The 17,503-nt window shown below is 40.5% G+C and overlaps 1 protein-coding gene across 1 annotated transcript in view; it reads right to left on the reverse strand.

Moving 5' to 3' along the window:
* The window catches only part of LOC146382740 (uncharacterized), a 38,546-nt gene that overhangs the window by 18,438 nt on the left and 2,605 nt on the right, over positions 1-17,503 (reverse strand). Inside the window, exons 8-26 of the mRNA XM_084936757.1 lie at positions 15,027-15,152; positions 14,528-14,645; positions 14,311-14,449; positions 14,083-14,187; positions 13,923-13,992; positions 13,682-13,819; positions 13,435-13,599; positions 13,265-13,359; positions 13,035-13,161; positions 12,693-12,951; positions 9,366-9,415; positions 9,154-9,254; positions 8,899-9,050; positions 8,511-8,649; positions 8,330-8,434; positions 7,794-7,973; positions 7,395-7,634; positions 7,149-7,305; positions 6,873-7,001 (exon numbers count right to left, since the gene is read on the reverse strand). Coding sequence (XP_084792883.1) covers positions 6,873-7,001; positions 7,149-7,305; positions 7,395-7,634; positions 7,794-7,973; positions 8,330-8,434; positions 8,511-8,649; positions 8,899-9,050; positions 9,154-9,254; positions 9,366-9,415; positions 12,693-12,951; positions 13,035-13,161; positions 13,265-13,359; positions 13,435-13,599; positions 13,682-13,819; positions 13,923-13,992; positions 14,083-14,187; positions 14,311-14,449; positions 14,528-14,645; positions 15,027-15,152 — 2,595 coding nt within the window. The remainder of the gene's footprint in view (positions 1-6,872; positions 7,002-7,148; positions 7,306-7,394; positions 7,635-7,793; positions 7,974-8,329; positions 8,435-8,510; positions 8,650-8,898; positions 9,051-9,153; positions 9,255-9,365; positions 9,416-12,692; positions 12,952-13,034; positions 13,162-13,264; positions 13,360-13,434; positions 13,600-13,681; positions 13,820-13,922; positions 13,993-14,082; positions 14,188-14,310; positions 14,450-14,527; positions 14,646-15,026; positions 15,153-17,503) is intronic.

Below are 17,503 nucleotides of genomic sequence, written 5' to 3' on the forward strand. Positions count from 1 at the left end.
AGGAGTAGAGAACATTTTTGTCTGCAGCTAGATTAGACAGCTCTTATTTTTTCTGGAGAGTGTATACATGTAGAAAATATGATTTTATGTCTTTAATGCAGTGATGGGATTGGAGAAAAACTGAAATCAAAGAATTTTGTCAACAGTATACTGTCAATGTCTCTTCGGCCAAATATATGAGAGAACTGGAGATTGACATAGTGGAGCTACAGGTGTCTGCAGATTTCACAGAAGCTCAAGGTTGGTTTGAGAACCTCAAGTCTCTCCCTGATGGACATACAAGTTTTTCTTTTCATTGGAAACCCCCCCAAAAGGACAGATCAAGTTCATGCATGGTTTGAAATCATCTGCTGGAGATCTTATAACAGCAGATAGTGACATCTCTTAAAATCCAAGATGGCGCCGCGTATGGATGCCCTGGTGCTTCAGTGCGTTACTTCTGTTTTGTTTTTGTGCATAACTTCTGTGTCTGGGCACTCCTCTGGATATTCTTACACCAGAGAAGAGCTTCTTAACTACAGGACTACAACACCTGTGGATTTACTCCCAATATTTGTCGCATCTGCGGCAGATTTACTGCAGACTCTGATCAGGAAAGCGAGACGCCGAAAGAGAGGTAAGCGAGCCGGCGCACTCGTGCGTCTGAGGAGACGCGGACTGCGAACTGCTCTTCCTGGGATCTTCCTTTCCAATGTACGCTCACTCAGGAATAAGATAGACGAGCTGGCCCTGATGAGAAGCATGAACAGAGACTCCTCCTGTGTCTTATGTTTTACGGAGTCGTGGCTCTGTGAGGACATCCCGGACTGCGCACTCAAGCTGGAGGGCTTTCATCTGCTGCGAGAGGGCCGGCAGGCCTCTCTCTCTGGTAAGACCAAAGGTGGAGGTGTCTGCTTCTACATTAATACAGGGAGTGCAGAATTATTAGGCAAATGAGTATTTTGTCCACATCATCCTCTTCATGCATGTTGTCGTACTCCAAGCTGTATAGGCTCGAAAGCCTACTACCAATTAAGCATATTAGGTGATGTGCATCTCTGTAATGAGAAGGGGTGTGGTCTAATGACATCAACACCCTATATCAGATGTGCATAATTATTAGGCAACTTCCTTTCCTTTGGCAAAATGGGTCAAAAGAAGGACTTGACAGGCTCAGAAAAGTCAAAAATAGTGAGATATCTTGCAGAGGGATGCAGCAGTCTCAAAATTGCAAAGCTTCTGAAGCGTGATCATCGAACAATCAAGCGTTTCATTCAAAATGGTCAACAGGGTCGCAAGAAGTGTGTGGAAAAACCAAGGCGCAAAATAACTGCCCATGAACTGAGAAAAGTCAAGCGTGCAGCTGCCAAGATGCCACTTGCCACCAGTTTGGCCATATTTCAGAGCTGCAACATCACTGGAGTGCCCAAAAGCACAAGGTGTGCAATACTCAGAGACATGGCCAAGGTAAGAAAGGCTGAAAGACGACCACCACTGAACAAGACACACAAGCTGAAACGTCAAGACTGGGCCAAGAAATATCTCAAGACTGATTTTTCTAAGGTTTTATGGACTGATGAAATGAGAGTGAGTCTTGATGGGCCAGATGGATGGGCCCGTGGCTGGATTGGTAAAGGGCAGAGAGCTCCAGTCCGACTCAGACGCCAGCAAGGTGGAGGTGGAGTACTGGTTTGGGCTGGGATCATCAAAGATGAGCTTGTGGGGCCTTTTCGGGTTGAGGATGGAGTCAAGCTCAACTCCCAGTCCTACTGCCAGTTTCTGGAAGACACCTTCTTCAAGCAGTGGTACAGGAAGAAGTCTGCATCCTTCAAGAAAAACATGATTTCCATGCAGGACAATGCTCCATCACACGCGTCCAAGTACTCCACAGCGTGGCTGGCAAGAAAGGGTATAAAAGAAGAAAAACTAATGACATGGCCTCCTTGTTCACCTGATCTGAACCCCATTGAGAACCTGTGGTCCATCATCAAATGTGAGATTTACAAGGAGGGAAAACAGTACACCCCTCTGAACAGTGTCTGGGAGGCTGTGGTTGCTGCTGCACGCAATGTTGATGGTGAACAGATCAAAACACTGACAGAATCCATGGATGGCAGGCTTTTGAGTGTCCTTGCAAAGAAAGGTGGCTATATTGGTCGCTGATTTGTTTTTGTTTTGTTTTTGAATGTCAGAAATGTATATTTGTGAATGTGGAGATGTTATATTGGTTTCACTGGTAAAAATAAATAATTGAAATGGGTATATATTTGTTTTTTGTTAAGTTGCCTAATAATTATGCACAGTAATAGTCACCTGCACACACAGATATCCCCCTAAAATAGCTAAAACTAAAAACAAACTACAAACTACTTCCAAAAACATTCAGCTTTGATATTAATGAGTTTTTTGGGTTCATTGAGAACATGGTTGTTGTTCAATAATAAAATTATTTCTCAAAAATACAACTTGCCTAATAATTCTGCACTCCCTGTAGTGGCTGGTGCACAGATGTAACAGTGATTGCTGAGCACTGCTCTTCCTCTCTGGAATACCTTTTTATTCACTGCAAACCGTTTTATTCTCCGTGGGAGTTTGCTTCATTCATCCTGGCCGCTGTTTACATCCCGCCAGATGCGGATGCGCAGGCAGCTCAGTGCGCACTCGCGGAGCAGATACTGCACATGGAGCGGACATTCCCGGACTCTCTCATCATTGCTCTTGGGGACTTTAACAAAGCCAATCTGAGCCATGAGCTTCCCAAATACAAGCAGTATATTAAATGCCCGACCAGAGAGGAGAGGACATTAGACCACTGTTACAGCACGATCAGCGGGGCCTATCGTGCGGTGCCCCGCGCTTCACTCGGACTTTCTGACCACGTCATGATCCACCTAATCCCCGCGTACAGACAGAGGCTGAAGCTCTCCAAACCTGTCGTGAGGACCAAAAAACTGTGGAGCAACGAGGCTGTGGAGGAGCTTCGCACGTGTTTGGAGTCTACAGACTGGGACACAATGAAGGCTGCTTCTAACAGCTTGGATGAGTTTACGGACACTGTCACCTCCTATATCCACTTCTGTGAGGACAGCATTGTGCCATCACGCACCAGGGTGAGTTATAACAATGACAAACCCTGGTTTACTCCTAAACTCAAAAAGCTGTGGCTGGAAAAGAGAAAGGCGTTCAGAAGCGGAGACAGGGACTGCTACAGAGAGGCCAAGTACAGGTTCACTAAAGAAGTGGACATTGCTAAACATCAGCACTCTGAGAAGATGCAGCAGCAGATCTCAGAGAATGACTCGGCCTCTGTGTAGAAAGGTTTTAGGAATATCACCAACTACAAGCCTAAAACCCCCCACTCCACTGATGACTTGCTCTTGGCCAACACCCTTAACGACTTTTACTGCCGTTTTGACGAGCCATCAGGCAGCCTTCACACCTCCAACGGCCCCAACAATAGAGACACTTTGGACACTCATTCCCCCACCTCTCCCCCCTCCATAGAGCCATCACCACCTTCAAACACTTCACCTACAACACCCCCCTCCTCACCCCACACAAAAGAGGATTTCACACCACCTCCTCCCACCACAACTCTTCATATTCATGAAGCAGGTGTGAGGAAGCAGTTTAAGAGTCTGAATGCTCGAAAAGCTCCCGGCCCAGACGGTGTGTCTCCTGCCACCCTCAGACACTGTGCAAATGAGCTGGCCCCAGTGTTTTCTGGCATTTTCAACTCCTCACTGCAGGCATGTCATGCGCCTGCCTGCTTCAAGTCCTCTACCATAATCCCTGTCCCCAAGAAACCTAGGATCACTGGACTAAATGACTACAGACCCGTGGCTCTGACATCTGTGGTCATGAAGTCATTTGAGCGCCTGGTTCTCTCCTATCTCAAGACCCTCACGGCCCCCCTCCTGGACCCCCTGCAGTTTGCATACAGACCCAACAGGTCTGTAGATGACGCCATCAACATGGCCCTACACTTCATCCTGCAGCATCTGGACTCCCCAGGAACCTACGCCAGGATCCTGTTTGTGGACTTCAGCTCTGCCTTCAACACCATCCTTCCAGACCATCTCCAAGGCAAGCTTTCCCAGATGAATGTGCCTGATCCCATCTGCCGGTGGATCACTGACTTCCTGACGGACAGGAAGCAGCATGTGAGGCTGGGAAAGAATGTCTCGGACTCCCGGACCATCAGCACCGGCTCCCCTCAGGGCTGTGTTCTTTCTCCTCTGCTCTTCTCCCTGTACACCAACTGCTGCACCTCCACCCACCAGTCTGTCAAGCTAATCAAGTTTGCAGATGACACCACCGTTATTGGACTCATCTCGGACGGGGATGAGTCTGCCTACAGGAGGGAGGTTGAACGTCTGGTGTCCTGGTGCAGCCACAACAACCTGGTGCTGAATGCCCAGAAGACAGTGGAGATTATTGTGGACTTCAGGAAGCACACAGCCCCACTCCCCCCCATCATCCTGACTGTCACCCCCATCACCTCTGTGGACTCATTCCGCTTCCTGGGTACCACCATCACCCAGGACCTGAAGTGGGAGCCCACCATCACCTCCGTCATTAAGAAAGCCCAGCAGAGGATGTACTTCCTGAGGCAGCTGAAGAAATTCAACCTGCCAACACGGACGATGATGCAATTCTACACTGCAATCATCGAGTCCATCCTCACCTCCTCCATCACTGTGTGGTACGCTGGAGCCACTATCAGGGACAAACAGAGACTGCAGCGTGTTGTGCGCTCTGCTGAGAAGGTGATTGGCTGCAGACTCCCATCTCTGCAGGACCTGTACACCTCCAGGACACTGCGGCGTGCAGCTCAGATCTCAGCTGACCCTTCTCACCCTGGACACAGTCTGTTTGACCTGCTCCCCTCAGGCAGGAGGCTCCGGTCCATTCGCACCAGAACCTCTCGCCATAAGAACAGTTTCTTCCCCTCTGCTGTTGGACACATGAACAATAACCGTATGACTGTTCCCACCACTAACACATGACCCTACACTGTGTTCACTGCATCATTCCATGTTTGGCACTGATCACCACCTGCACTCATGTATATATCTATCTACTTAGCACTTTTAATTCTTATTCTTATTTTTATTTTTATTTTTTATTTTTTCATGTCTATTTAAGCGTAATTTATGACAGTATGTTTACACTGAAGCACCGCAGCAATTTCCTAATGTTGTAAACCTGCTCAACATTTGGCAATAAAACCCTTTCTGATTCTGATTCTGATCAAGTGAAGCACAGTGGATCTTTACTCAGATCTTTATAGCTTTTAAAAGACTTCTAATAACTTCTGCACTAGTCAATCCAGAGTGTCTGAGGAGTTCATCAAGGAGCTGGGGGAGCCTCTAACATTAAAAGAAGTTTATACTGCTTTACAAAGTATGCCAGTAAGGCACAATAAAGCTTTTTGGTCTGACCTTTGTGATGATATCATGGAGGTTGTTGAGAAGGGCTTCGCTGAAGTTTTTTTTGCCTCAGAGCTACACGAGAGCTGTTCTAACATTCTTACCAAAGAAAGGTGATCTCCACTATATTAAGGACTGGTGGCCTGTCTCTTTATTGTGCACTGATTATAATGTGCACTGTCAAAAGTGCTGGCAAACAGACCAAAGAAGACCAAAAACCTACGGCGTGCCAGGCAGGTCTATTGTTGATAATGTGTCACTAGTCAAAGATATTTTGGAGGTCTCAAGCTCATTGTGATGTCATATTGCTGGGGTCCCACAACTTCCAGGTGGTTTGAAATGGAAAAGAGGATGTTTGAAGTATCTGGGTGTGTAACTGGGACATGAAGACACACTAAACAAGAATTGAGGGGAAGTTAGGAAAGTGGAGATGGTTGTTACCGCAGATGTCATATAAAGGCAGGGTGCCTATTATAAATATATTATAAACTAAGTTTGTTTTTTATTGTGGCATAGATTAACTTGTTTAGAGCCCCCTTCCTTATTATTAAATAAATTCAGTCTTTGACGATCAAGTTTTTTTGGGATAACTGACATTGGATATCCCAGGCTGTGCTTTTTTTGCACAAAGAAAAAGGTGGACAAGGACTAGTTCACCTAGAGAGCAGAACTGCAGCTTTCAGAATGCAGCTAATTCAGAAATACCTGATGGGAAGGGAAGAACACGTTTTCAGGAAACCAGTAACTAGTGTTTTTTAAGAGGAATGGGAGAGTTGGGAATGGATAATTTTATGAAATTGTAATTTGATCTCATCTTCTTATTAAATGCCAATGTTTTATAACAGCCCTTTTAAAGCTTGGACCATTTTCAAATGGTCATTTTACTGGTTAAATATTAAAGCTGAATTTCTGTTTTATTCATTGGTGGATAATTTGACAGATTTTTTCTCTCAGTTGTGTTTTAATAATGTGGTCTGTTCTTTTGTCGATGGTCAATATTATTTCAACCATGTGTTTTTTGACTGCTTTTTTATTTTGTTAAAAAAAAACTTGTGATGTCCTCGTATTTATTTATTAAGAAATAAATGTGTGGTTAAAATCCAATCGTTCTTTCTTTCAATTCAATTAAATCCTATTCAATTTCAACAGTTGCCTCGAGGTGCTTTAATTTGAAAAGTATTGTAAAGTAAAGACTGTACAATAATAGGTTAATAATAATATCATGATGTCAGTGAGAGCAGCAGCCCCAGTCACCAGTTTCTGAAGTATTTTGTCAGTAAATTAGCTAAAAGGTAGATATAGGACACCAATACAGCTGGTTTCAAACAGTCGTTGAACATGGGGGCACATTTACACTACATTATCTACTTTACTTAAAAGGAGGAGACATGGTCAGTGATGCCTGGCTGTATAATTATGAACCTACAAATGCATGTCCTTTCCTTTTCTTACAATGCATACCTTCTAATGCGGGAAGTTGATTGTAGCATATTCCAGAGGGATTTCTGCATGTCTTCATGCATGATCTTCCACAAGGCTTATAGTGCCATTCACACTGTCCATCAGGGTTGTAATAATCACAGAATACAGCTAATAAAACAAAAGTAATAAATCATAAATAATAATGAACTCGATTTTACATTAAACCTCATTTGTAAACTTAGCTCATGCTGACAGTTATTATTATACTTTGCATTTTATATGTATCTTGTCACAGAAAAATAAAAAAACGCTCACGGCAGATGGTGGGAGTTCTCCATTTCACGCACACTCCTGCCTCATTACAGGCTGCTGCATAAGCTGCTACAGCTGAACAGAAACACTCACAATCTCCTCCTGAATTACAGGCACACGTGTCTCTCACACAGGCATCAAAATATTGTTGGGGATCCACCTTTTTGGAATAAGTAATTGTAAATGTAAGTAAAGAGTGACTTTGGTCCATTATAGCCTAAACGTTTACTTACATTCATAAACACTTACCTTTGAATAGCAGGCCTCAAATACTGCACTCTTGATAATGCTGCAGTGCTTCACTGCCCATGCCTGTCTGTGTGAGTACAGTGTACATGCATCATTTGGAGTTTGTGCACTTGAGCAGCTAGGTGACACTTGCCAGCTGTTTCCGAATATAAGGGGATCAACCACAACTTCTTTATTTCTGGTAGTGAAATCATTCTTGATATTTCCATCAAAATTTCCACACAGACCGCAGACTTTGCCCTAAGAAAAGAACAAGTTTGTTTATATCTATCTATCTATCTATCTATCTATCTATCTATCTATCTATCTATCTATCTATCTATCTATCTATCTATCTATCTATCTATCTATGTGTGTATGTGTGTATGTGTGTATGTGTGTGTGTGTGTGCTCACAGACCTTGAATGTAGATCTGAGTTTTATCATGAGGGTTGTCTTTTTATCCCAAATGACAATAAGGCCATTCTTCGCTTCAATGACGAGATATAAACCCAAAGTGTGGACTTGATAGGGTATTTCTTCCCCACTGTTTTTTTTTATAACTTTGATATGTTCATCTGAGAGACGAATTTCACTGTTCTGTTAAAAACAAAACATGCTAATTGGGAATTGTGAAAAACGATGTGACCATTTAGGAACATTAATACGTATGGATTTGCAACAATTGTAGACCAGATTACAGTACCCAGCAAAAGGTTAATATTTAATTTTTTGCCATGCTTAATTTTCAAAAATAGAACAGGGCTCATGTTGAAACACACAGTCCAACTCACTATATTAACGACAACACTGTGTACCCTGTTTCTTTTTCAAAAAACCCATTTTGCTCATATAGTGATAATAATAATGAGGTAATGCATAATTATTAATTATTAAGGTATCTATCTTTTTAAAAAAACAACTTGTAAATGCAATTTCTGTTCATATTTACATACCCCTAAATAGAGCGTGATGTCAAAGGAGCAGACGCTTTCAGCATTTTCGCAGGGGATGCTCTCAGTCAGTACCTGAAAGGTGCCGTTCTCACCTCCACAGGAATCCTGCAGGATTCTCATGTCAGTATCACAGGACTGATTTTAACAGGTCATAAAGATTAAACATAAGTGCAGACTGTACCTGGGTGAAGATGTAGCTACAGCCTCCACTAAAGGCAAATCTTGATTCATCAAAAGTGATGTAATTCCCTGCTCCATAAATGGTACAGGTTCCACCACAGTCTTGACCTGTACATTCCCATATGCTGCTTTTGCATGTGCTTAGATTTGAAAAAGGAAGTTAAATCTTGTTAAATAACTATTCCCAAAGCCCCCCCCCCCCCCCCCCCCAAAAAAAAAAAAAAAAGTTTCAGTGATGTGAAAAACATGCTTGGGGACACCAGAGTTTGAGTATTATTTAGTGTGTTTTTAAAATATACTCTTTATTTAAACAGGGTTGATGGATGGGTAAATAACAGGAAATTGTTAAAAAAAAAAAAAACCCCAAGAAAAACAAAAAAAGCCCTCACCATGTATTGCAGTCCACTTTAACAGATTGTCCATGTTTATAGTATTGTCCATTGTATGGGCAGGGGCAGTCCTCCTGCTTTACACAGCCTCCATTATTATCTGATAGCAGGCCATCAGGACATACACATCCTGAGATACACTGTGTGCTGATCTGTGCAGGATAACAGAAACATATTTCATCAATATGTTTAATAACTGATTATGCTGTTGTAATGTCCATGTGTGGCAGTTATGAATCAGCTTCTCAGTCTTACACATTGTTTGTTCAGTGTCTGGCAGCTTTTTTGGCACTCAGATCCCTTTTCTCCCGGCTTTGCATTTGAGCAGTTGAGGAAAACCATTGGGCTTGTGCATGCTGAGAACAATGACAGTGTCTTTAAAAGGACACAACTGTATGGTTGTATTTACTTATACTTTGCTTTTCAGTAGAAATAACCATTTAATGAACAGAGTACTTTGTACCTACTTTGAATCATTTGTTTTTCTGAACAGGTTAATTTTCCACCATGGCAAGAGCTGAAACATAAATGAAGATAGGCAAGACAAAGAAAAGAGATGCATTGTATCAGTTCAATGAAATAACAAGGTATCAATTGCAGCTGTGTGTATTCAGGTTAAACATTCCTGGGACAACTTCACTTGGTGATACTTGGGCATGTCACAAGCTGAACCACATCAGTGAAGCAATAAAGTTCTTTGATATAACGAAACTTGAATTTGCCAGAATCTTAACTTCTTTGCACATTTGCATAGGCCCTGAGAGTTAAGTGAGTCCACTTGCTGAATGAAATGAGTTATTTGTTTTGTAACAGGGTTAAAAAACAAAGAAGCCAAACACGCATGCCCTGCACCTGCCTAAAAATAGCTATCAAATAAAACTACCAAAGTGAAAGCAATTTCTCTTTCATTTCATTTATTAATTTATTTATTTAGGACAGTGCATGTTAATGAACATAAATGTAAAAAAAAAAAATTACATGAATGTAAACATGCCAGATTATAGCCAAAGGCTAATTTCCATCTGTTGTCCTTAAACATAAAAAATAGACATAATAATTCATAAAAATTCATAAAAATTCATAATAAAAACTCCATCACCAAACTTACACATACACACCATTCTGTTCCCAAATAAAACATTAAAACTATACAACTCATACATGATCACACACTTGATTTGTCCATAACCAGTTTTTAACCTTTGCCTTAAACAAATTGAATGTCGAGCATTCTCTAATGGATTGAGGAATACTGTTCCACAGATGGCCACCCTTAACAGAGAGGACATTCTGCCCAAATGCTGTCCGTCTGTGGGGTATAAACAAGTCTCCTCGGATTGTAGCTCGAGTGGTCCTGTCTGAGCTTTCTTTATGCCTAATGAACTGCTTTAGTGGTGGTGGAGCAAGGGAGTTTAAGACTTTATATATTAAACACACTCTTTTAAGTTTCACTAAGTTATTGAAGTTCAGTAATTTATGTTTCTTTAACACATGACAGTGGTGGTGGGAAGTCAGTTTTTTGTCAAGTAGTTTTAAACTTCTTTTATAAATGTTTTCAATAGTTTTAAGTGTTGTTGGACAAGCAAGTGACCAGGACGTCAAACAATAGTCCATATGAGAGATGATCATTGAGTAAAAATAAGTTTTTGCAACATTCATATTTAAATTATTACGTATATGATTAAAATTTTGATTATTAAATTTAAGTACCTGGGACACTTTATTTATGTGACTCTTGAAGGATAATGTTGGGTCTAGAATGACCCCAAGATATTTAAATTCTTGAGCTACTTCAAGCTCTACTCCATCCAGGAATATGTTTGACTGCTTCAAGTTTAGGGGGCGTTTTGAAAAATACATACAGACAGTTTTTGAGGTGTTCAACATTAGGCATGAGTCCTCCAGCCAGCTCTGCATTAATGCTAAAGCAGCTGTAAGATCTTTTGCCACCTGCTGGACACTATTTGCTTGCGTATATATAACTGCATCATCCGCATACAATTGAGCAAACAATGTTCTTTTTTAACTTTTCTTATTTATTTGCACTCGTCCTTTAAATTACTGCCATCTTTTGTTGACAAGTGTGTCTAGCATGCTTGTTTTGATTCACATTGGACTGTGTGGCATGTCTCCATTTTCTGAGTGTGTCCATGTCCACTTCACAGTGGCTTCAGTTTGTTACTTAATGTATAATTTGACAATAATACAGTTTTATTTTACATCTCACAATAATATCAATAATTATCAAGCTGGACTATTTGACAAGATTATTTGAAATGGTGCACAATGGTGTTTTTAGGACCCTCAAGGCTAACTACTGTAAAGCAAAAAACTCGTATTTAATTGACTTTGCTTCACCCTATCAAAACCCACACGTTTGCATTGCTATGGCCCAATGTCAACTTGAAACGATGTTACATCCAACTGGATTCAATGGTTACTAGCAATGTTCCTTCTAAGAGTGTGTGCAATCACACACTGCTGGCACGGTCTCCACACACAGAAAATCTGTTGACCAATCTAAAAATGTTGGCAGCATGACATTTAGATGTTTAGGAAGGGGGGAAGTTTTAGGAGTGACGGCGGGGTTTGGAGATGTGAGAGATTTACGACGTTTCGTGTGTTTGGAGTCTGAAGTTAATGTGTTGTGTAGTTAGTGTGTAGTGTAGTCACTAGTTTTGTTGTGTGTGTCAGAACAATGAGGCGACTGCTGAATGTTACAGGTGTTACAGGAGTGATACATCTCCTGTTGCCAGGACTGCAGGCTTGTGATGTTCACCTTTATCTCATAGTGGACAAAAATTATTTTTTGGAGTGGCACAAATACTTTGTGTGGCATCAAATTTGATGCAGAACACCTGATTGTTCTGTAAGTAGTTTGAAATGTTTTGTTTGTTTGTTTTTTAAAACGCCTTGACTGCATTTTTAGGTAAATAGCTGCAAAAAATTTAGTTGTTTGCAAAACTCATTTTTTTGAAGAAGTAACTATATAATTAATTGCCCAACATTGGTCATCATATACTGTATTTTACAGACAGAGAGTTACAGGACTCTCTCCCAGACCACAGACTCATACTCATAATACAGTCAGAGCTTTATTTAAAAAAAAAAAAAAATTGTGTTTTCAAAATTGGAGTTCAAGTTATTTTTACTTCCAATAGTGTTAACATACTACACAGGTCTTGAACAAGATTTTTTTTTAAATTTTCATTGTAAGTGGATTAAAGCAGTTAATTAAAAGTAGTCCAACATAAATGTAAATGCTGTAATTTGATTATTTTAATAAACCATGTAACTTGGATGGATTCAATGCTGTGCACATGTCTAATGTTGCTTATGGTGGTCCAAGGGACCGCTCAGAGAGTTTGTGTGTTTGCTCAGACACATAAAAAATTAGAAGGAACATTGGTTACTAGTACCTGGTTTCAGAGTATCAAATATCTTGCCCCATGAAAAATGGACATGGAAAAAAATTTCCAGACAAAAAATAGAAATGTAACAAGTTTACAGTTTTTGTCTCATATATTGGCCACAATTTCACTCCACTTTAGGCAGACTTTTGTAGGGCAAAGTACAACCAATCAATCGCATACTCTTCTACAAGTATAAAGGCACCAAAAAAACATCTTGGCAAGCACAAGTGCAGTACTTCACAGCATACTAAATTATTGGTGTTTTCTCTTCCCTTGTTCTTATCTACTTTATGTTAACCATCAAACATCATCAAAACACAAAATAAATAAATAACTAAATTAATGAATTAATAAAAATACAGAATATATGGAAAAACATACCAAATCTGTCCATTACTGAGTGTAGTAACCTGCCCGGGATGCACCACTGTGTCTCCAGCGTAACAGGAACATTGTGAGGGTAACACACACTCGTTCTTCTCATTTAGATAAGTTCCTTCAGCACAGCCACAGCCATCAAGCTCAGTAAAATCAACCCCACATGTTAAATCTGACTGACTAAGAGAGCGACAGGTGCGACCGCAGCTTGTCATTTTGTAGTCATACACAAAAGTAGGTGGGCAGTCATTTGTGTATTTCTCTGTTGGAAGAAAAAAGGACCCTTTACAGTTTAAACAGAGACAGATATGATTTATTGTAGTAGATAATTTCATTTAAACTTACGGCATGTGTTGTTCCTCCATCCAGTCAATAATACGCCTTCAATAGCACATGCATGAACATAGGCGGATAAAGCAGCACACAAGCAATCCTCACTTTTTTCACAGGCACATGTGTCATAAATACAATTCTGCGAAGAGAAACAGCAAAAAGCTTAATCATCAGTTAAAGCTAATAAATAATTAAAATAAAAACATACACTTGATTACAAAAAAGAAGAAATCCCTGCTTACAAGTTGATACTCTACTGGGTGTACCACAGGATGGCACAGTGAAAAAACACCTTTTGGGTCTGACAGCTGGGAGCACCAGTGTTTGGCATATTCCTCTACAGAAAGAAACAGGTTTACTTAAAAAGTGATAAGCCATCAACAAAACATAGAGCATGATGACTGTGACCTACCCTTTTCTGTACTCAAACTACAGGGGTCCCCGAGTATATTTGTCACATCAGGGCAGTTTGGCTTGGTTTTCCATGTGTTGGCAAATGTCCAAGCTGTTTTTTCAATTATACCGGAGGTTGTTTTGAAGTCCTGTGATCCATCGTTATCAAAATCTCCACACAGACCTGGATAAAGATGATCATGGTGTAACATAACAATCTTCACACTTTAAACTTAATCCCAAAACCAATCAAAATCCAAACCCACCGAGGAGTTTTCCTTTATTAGATACACTGGCTTTGATGTAGACCTGCATAACAGGTGTGAGCTGAATCTCAACATCAAGCCCGTAGGTGGTTTGCATTACAAGAAAGAATGTAGATGGGTGGAAAATTGTGATATCATCTGTGAAGGGAAATATATTTTATATGTATATATTTTCAAATTAAATGATGAGACTCATTTAAATGTTGGGATTTCATTCACTAAAAGACAAACAAGTGCTCACCCAAAAAGAGAGGAAGCTGAGTGAGCAGTGTGCGGTAAAAGACCTGCCCACTGGCATCAATTTTAACCATCTATAGGACAAAGTATATTACTATATCAGAAAAGCCATCTGAACCATTGGAAAACAAAATAAACTGGATAAAAATATACACATATTTTACCACATGATCTGACAGTAGTAGAGTGATTGAAGCCAGACAAGTTGATTTATCAGATTTTTCACATTTAGCCAAGTCGCCTTGAAGGCTGAAAGTCCCTTTGATTTCCTAAAATTGAAAAGTCAAAAATGCACTTACACATGTAGTTTACATGTATAATACATGTTTGTGAATAATAACAATAAAAATAATATAAAAAACAAAAGAAAGTTATTTTCTGTTTCACCTCACCTTCGTCAGAACATAAGAACACTCTCCGTGAAACATATACGTTTTGTCATCATAGGTGGTGATGTGAGAGCCACCCAGGATGGAACAAACACCAGGACAGTCTTTAAGATTACAGATCCACTCACCATTTTTGCAGGTGCTGTTAAACAGAGGTCCGTCAGTTCATCTTCATAAACCAGTGTGAATATAGACATGAAGTTATAAATGATACAGTTACCAGCTCTTGCATGGCCCGGAGTAGGATTGCCCCGGTTGGTATATTTCTCCATTATGCAGGCAGCTGCAGTTGTCAACAGTGATGCACCCAGTATGTGTGACATCATCCAAGACAGTCCCTTTGGAAACAGATAGTTTTATGATAATACACAAAATCACCATTAGATCTGATGGGTATGTCATCGGCACATTTTGAGGCCCCAAATGTTCCTATTTTTTAACATAGATGTCCTCACTTTCCTCACTTTCCCAATGGGCTAAAAAGACCTAAGAAGAATTTTTCTTAGATTTCACTGTGGTAAATGTTGCAACCCAGGATGGCAACATTTGATCAAATATTATCCAATTTAGCTTCACAAATACACTATAGAGTGTCAAAAGGAAAAATAATACATTTAAAGAATAAAAGTGATAACCTAAGAATTATAATAGTGAATACATACTAGCCCCAATTTCAAAAAAAAGAAAGAATATTATCCTCTAGAAGCTACAAAACTTACCAAATGGACAGAAACATCCATCAACACAGTGTTCACTACACACTTGGTTTGTGCCCTGGTTTTTGCAAGTGTCCATGCAGGGATTACCACATTCCTTATACTCCAGGTTGAAGGGGCATGATTTTCCTTTTAAGCACACAAAAGTTAGAATTAAAATTAATAAACAAGTAATTGTGATGTTAGCAGTGGCGGTCCTAGCCTGTTTGGCGCCCTGGGCGAATACTCCCTCTGCCCCCCCCACCACACACACAGACAAAACATATTAAGGATTGTACATTAACATAAAACTGTTGTACACACACACACATATGAAGAGAGAGAGAGTATGCATTGTATGCAAACGGCTACTAAACAGCCATCATAATTCGTCATACAATGAGAACAGGAAGAATCAACAATTGACACTGACTAATTAATGTTAAAATCTGTAACATAATGTATTGTTTGGAGTTTAGTCTGTTACTGTTGCTATTTTTACCATTTCTTCTTGGAGCAACTGTAACCCACATAATTTCCTTAGGGATTAATAAAGTATTCTGATTCTGATTGTTTCAGGGTGACCTGCCATTATCCAATCACACATCTGCTTATCTGTATCTTTTGCTGGTTTCTCCTCCTCTTCTTTTCTCTTTTTTCTAAACTGAGGACCTGATGGCTTTGAACTTTTCTTGTCCATTTCCATTGGTTTTAATTTTGCACTCCAGTATGAACACCCATCCCTCTACCCAAGGATCACCACAACATGATCTAACACACCTACACCTTAGTTCACAGATTCACTTTGTCTAGGGTGCATTTCTGAGATTTCACACAACCCAGGATTCAAATCATGAATCCATAATGGGCTTGGATTTACAACATTTTAAATGAAATGTGCTTTATTTGGAAGCAGCCCCCTCCCCTTTCGACAGGTTGTGTGTGAGACTTTAAATCATCAAACTGTAAATTTTAAATTGTTATTGATCCCTTTACCTCTAGTCCTAAAGTGTAGATTTATTTTCTTACTCTTCTTATATTTATTGTTTGTTTACTTGCACTGCTGTAACTGGAGCCTCGTTGTCTCGTCTCTCTATACAGGGAGTGCAGAATTATTAGGCAAATGAGTATTTTGTCCACATCATCCTCTTCATGCATGTTGTCTTACTCCAAGCTGTATAGGCTCGAAAGCCTACTACCAATTAAGCATATTAGGTGATGTGCATCTCTGTAATGAGAAGGGGTGTGGTCTAATGACATCAACACCCTATATCAGGTGTGCATAATTATTAGGCAACTTCCTTTCCTTTGGCAAAATGGGTCAAAAGAAGGACTTGACAGGCTCAGAAAAGTCAAAAATAGTGAGATATCTTGCAGAGGGATGCAGCAGTCTCAAAATTGCAAAGCTTCTGAAGCGTGATCATCGAACAATCAAGCGTTTCATTCAAAATAGTCAACAGGGTCGCAAGAAACGTGTGGAAAAACCAAGGCGCAAAATAACTGCCCATGAACTGACAAAAGTCAAGCGTGCAGCTGCCAAGATGCCACTTGCCACCAGTTTGGCCATATTTCAGAGCTGCAACATCACTGGAGTGCCCAAAAGCACAAGGTGTGCAATACTCAGAGACATGGCCAAGGTAAGAAAGGCTGAAAGACGACCACCACTGAACAAGACACACAAGCTGAAACGTCAAGACTGGGCCAAGAAATATCTCAAGACTGATTTTTCTAAGGTTTTATGGACTGATGAAATGAGAGTGAGTCTTGATGGGCCAGATGGATGGGCCCGTGGCTGGATTGGTAAAGGGCAGAGAGCTCCAGTCCGACTCAGACGCCAGCAAGGTGGAGGTGGAGTACTGGTTTGGGCTGGTATCATCAAAGATGAGCTTGTGGGGCCTTTTCGGGTTGAGGATGGAGTCAAGCTCAACTCCCAGTCCTACTGCCAGTTTCTGGAAGACACCTTCTTCAAGCAGTGGTACAGGAAGAAGTCTGCATCCTTCAAGAAAAACATGATTTTCATGCAGGACAATGCTCCATCACACGCGTCCAAGTACTCCACAGCGTGGCTGGCAAGAAAGGGTATAAAAGAAGAAAAACTAATGACATGGCCACCTTGTTCACCTGATCTGGACCCCATTGAGAACCTGTGGTCCATCATCAAATGTGAGATTTACAAGGAGGGAAAACAGTACACCTCTCTGAACAGTGTCTGGGAGGCTGTGGTTGCTGCTGCACACAATGTTGATGGTGAACAGATCAAAACACTGACAGAATCCATGGATGGCAGGCTTTTGAGTGTCCTTGCAAAGAAAGGTGGCTATATTGGTCGCTGATTTGTTTTTGTTTTGTTTTTGAATGTCAGAAATGTATATTTGTGAATGTGGAGATGTTATATTGGTTTCACTGGTAAAAATAAATAATTGAAATGGGTATATATTTGTTTTTTGTTGAGTTGCCTAATAATTATGCACAGTAATAGTCACCTGCACACACAGATATCC

Source organism: Perissodus microlepis, chromosome 7 (genome assembly GCF_051167445.1).
Source record: "Perissodus microlepis isolate ML-2025 ecotype Zambia chromosome 7, ASM5116744v1, whole genome shotgun sequence".
NCBI lineage: Eukaryota > Metazoa > Chordata > Actinopteri > Cichliformes > Cichlidae > Perissodus > Perissodus microlepis.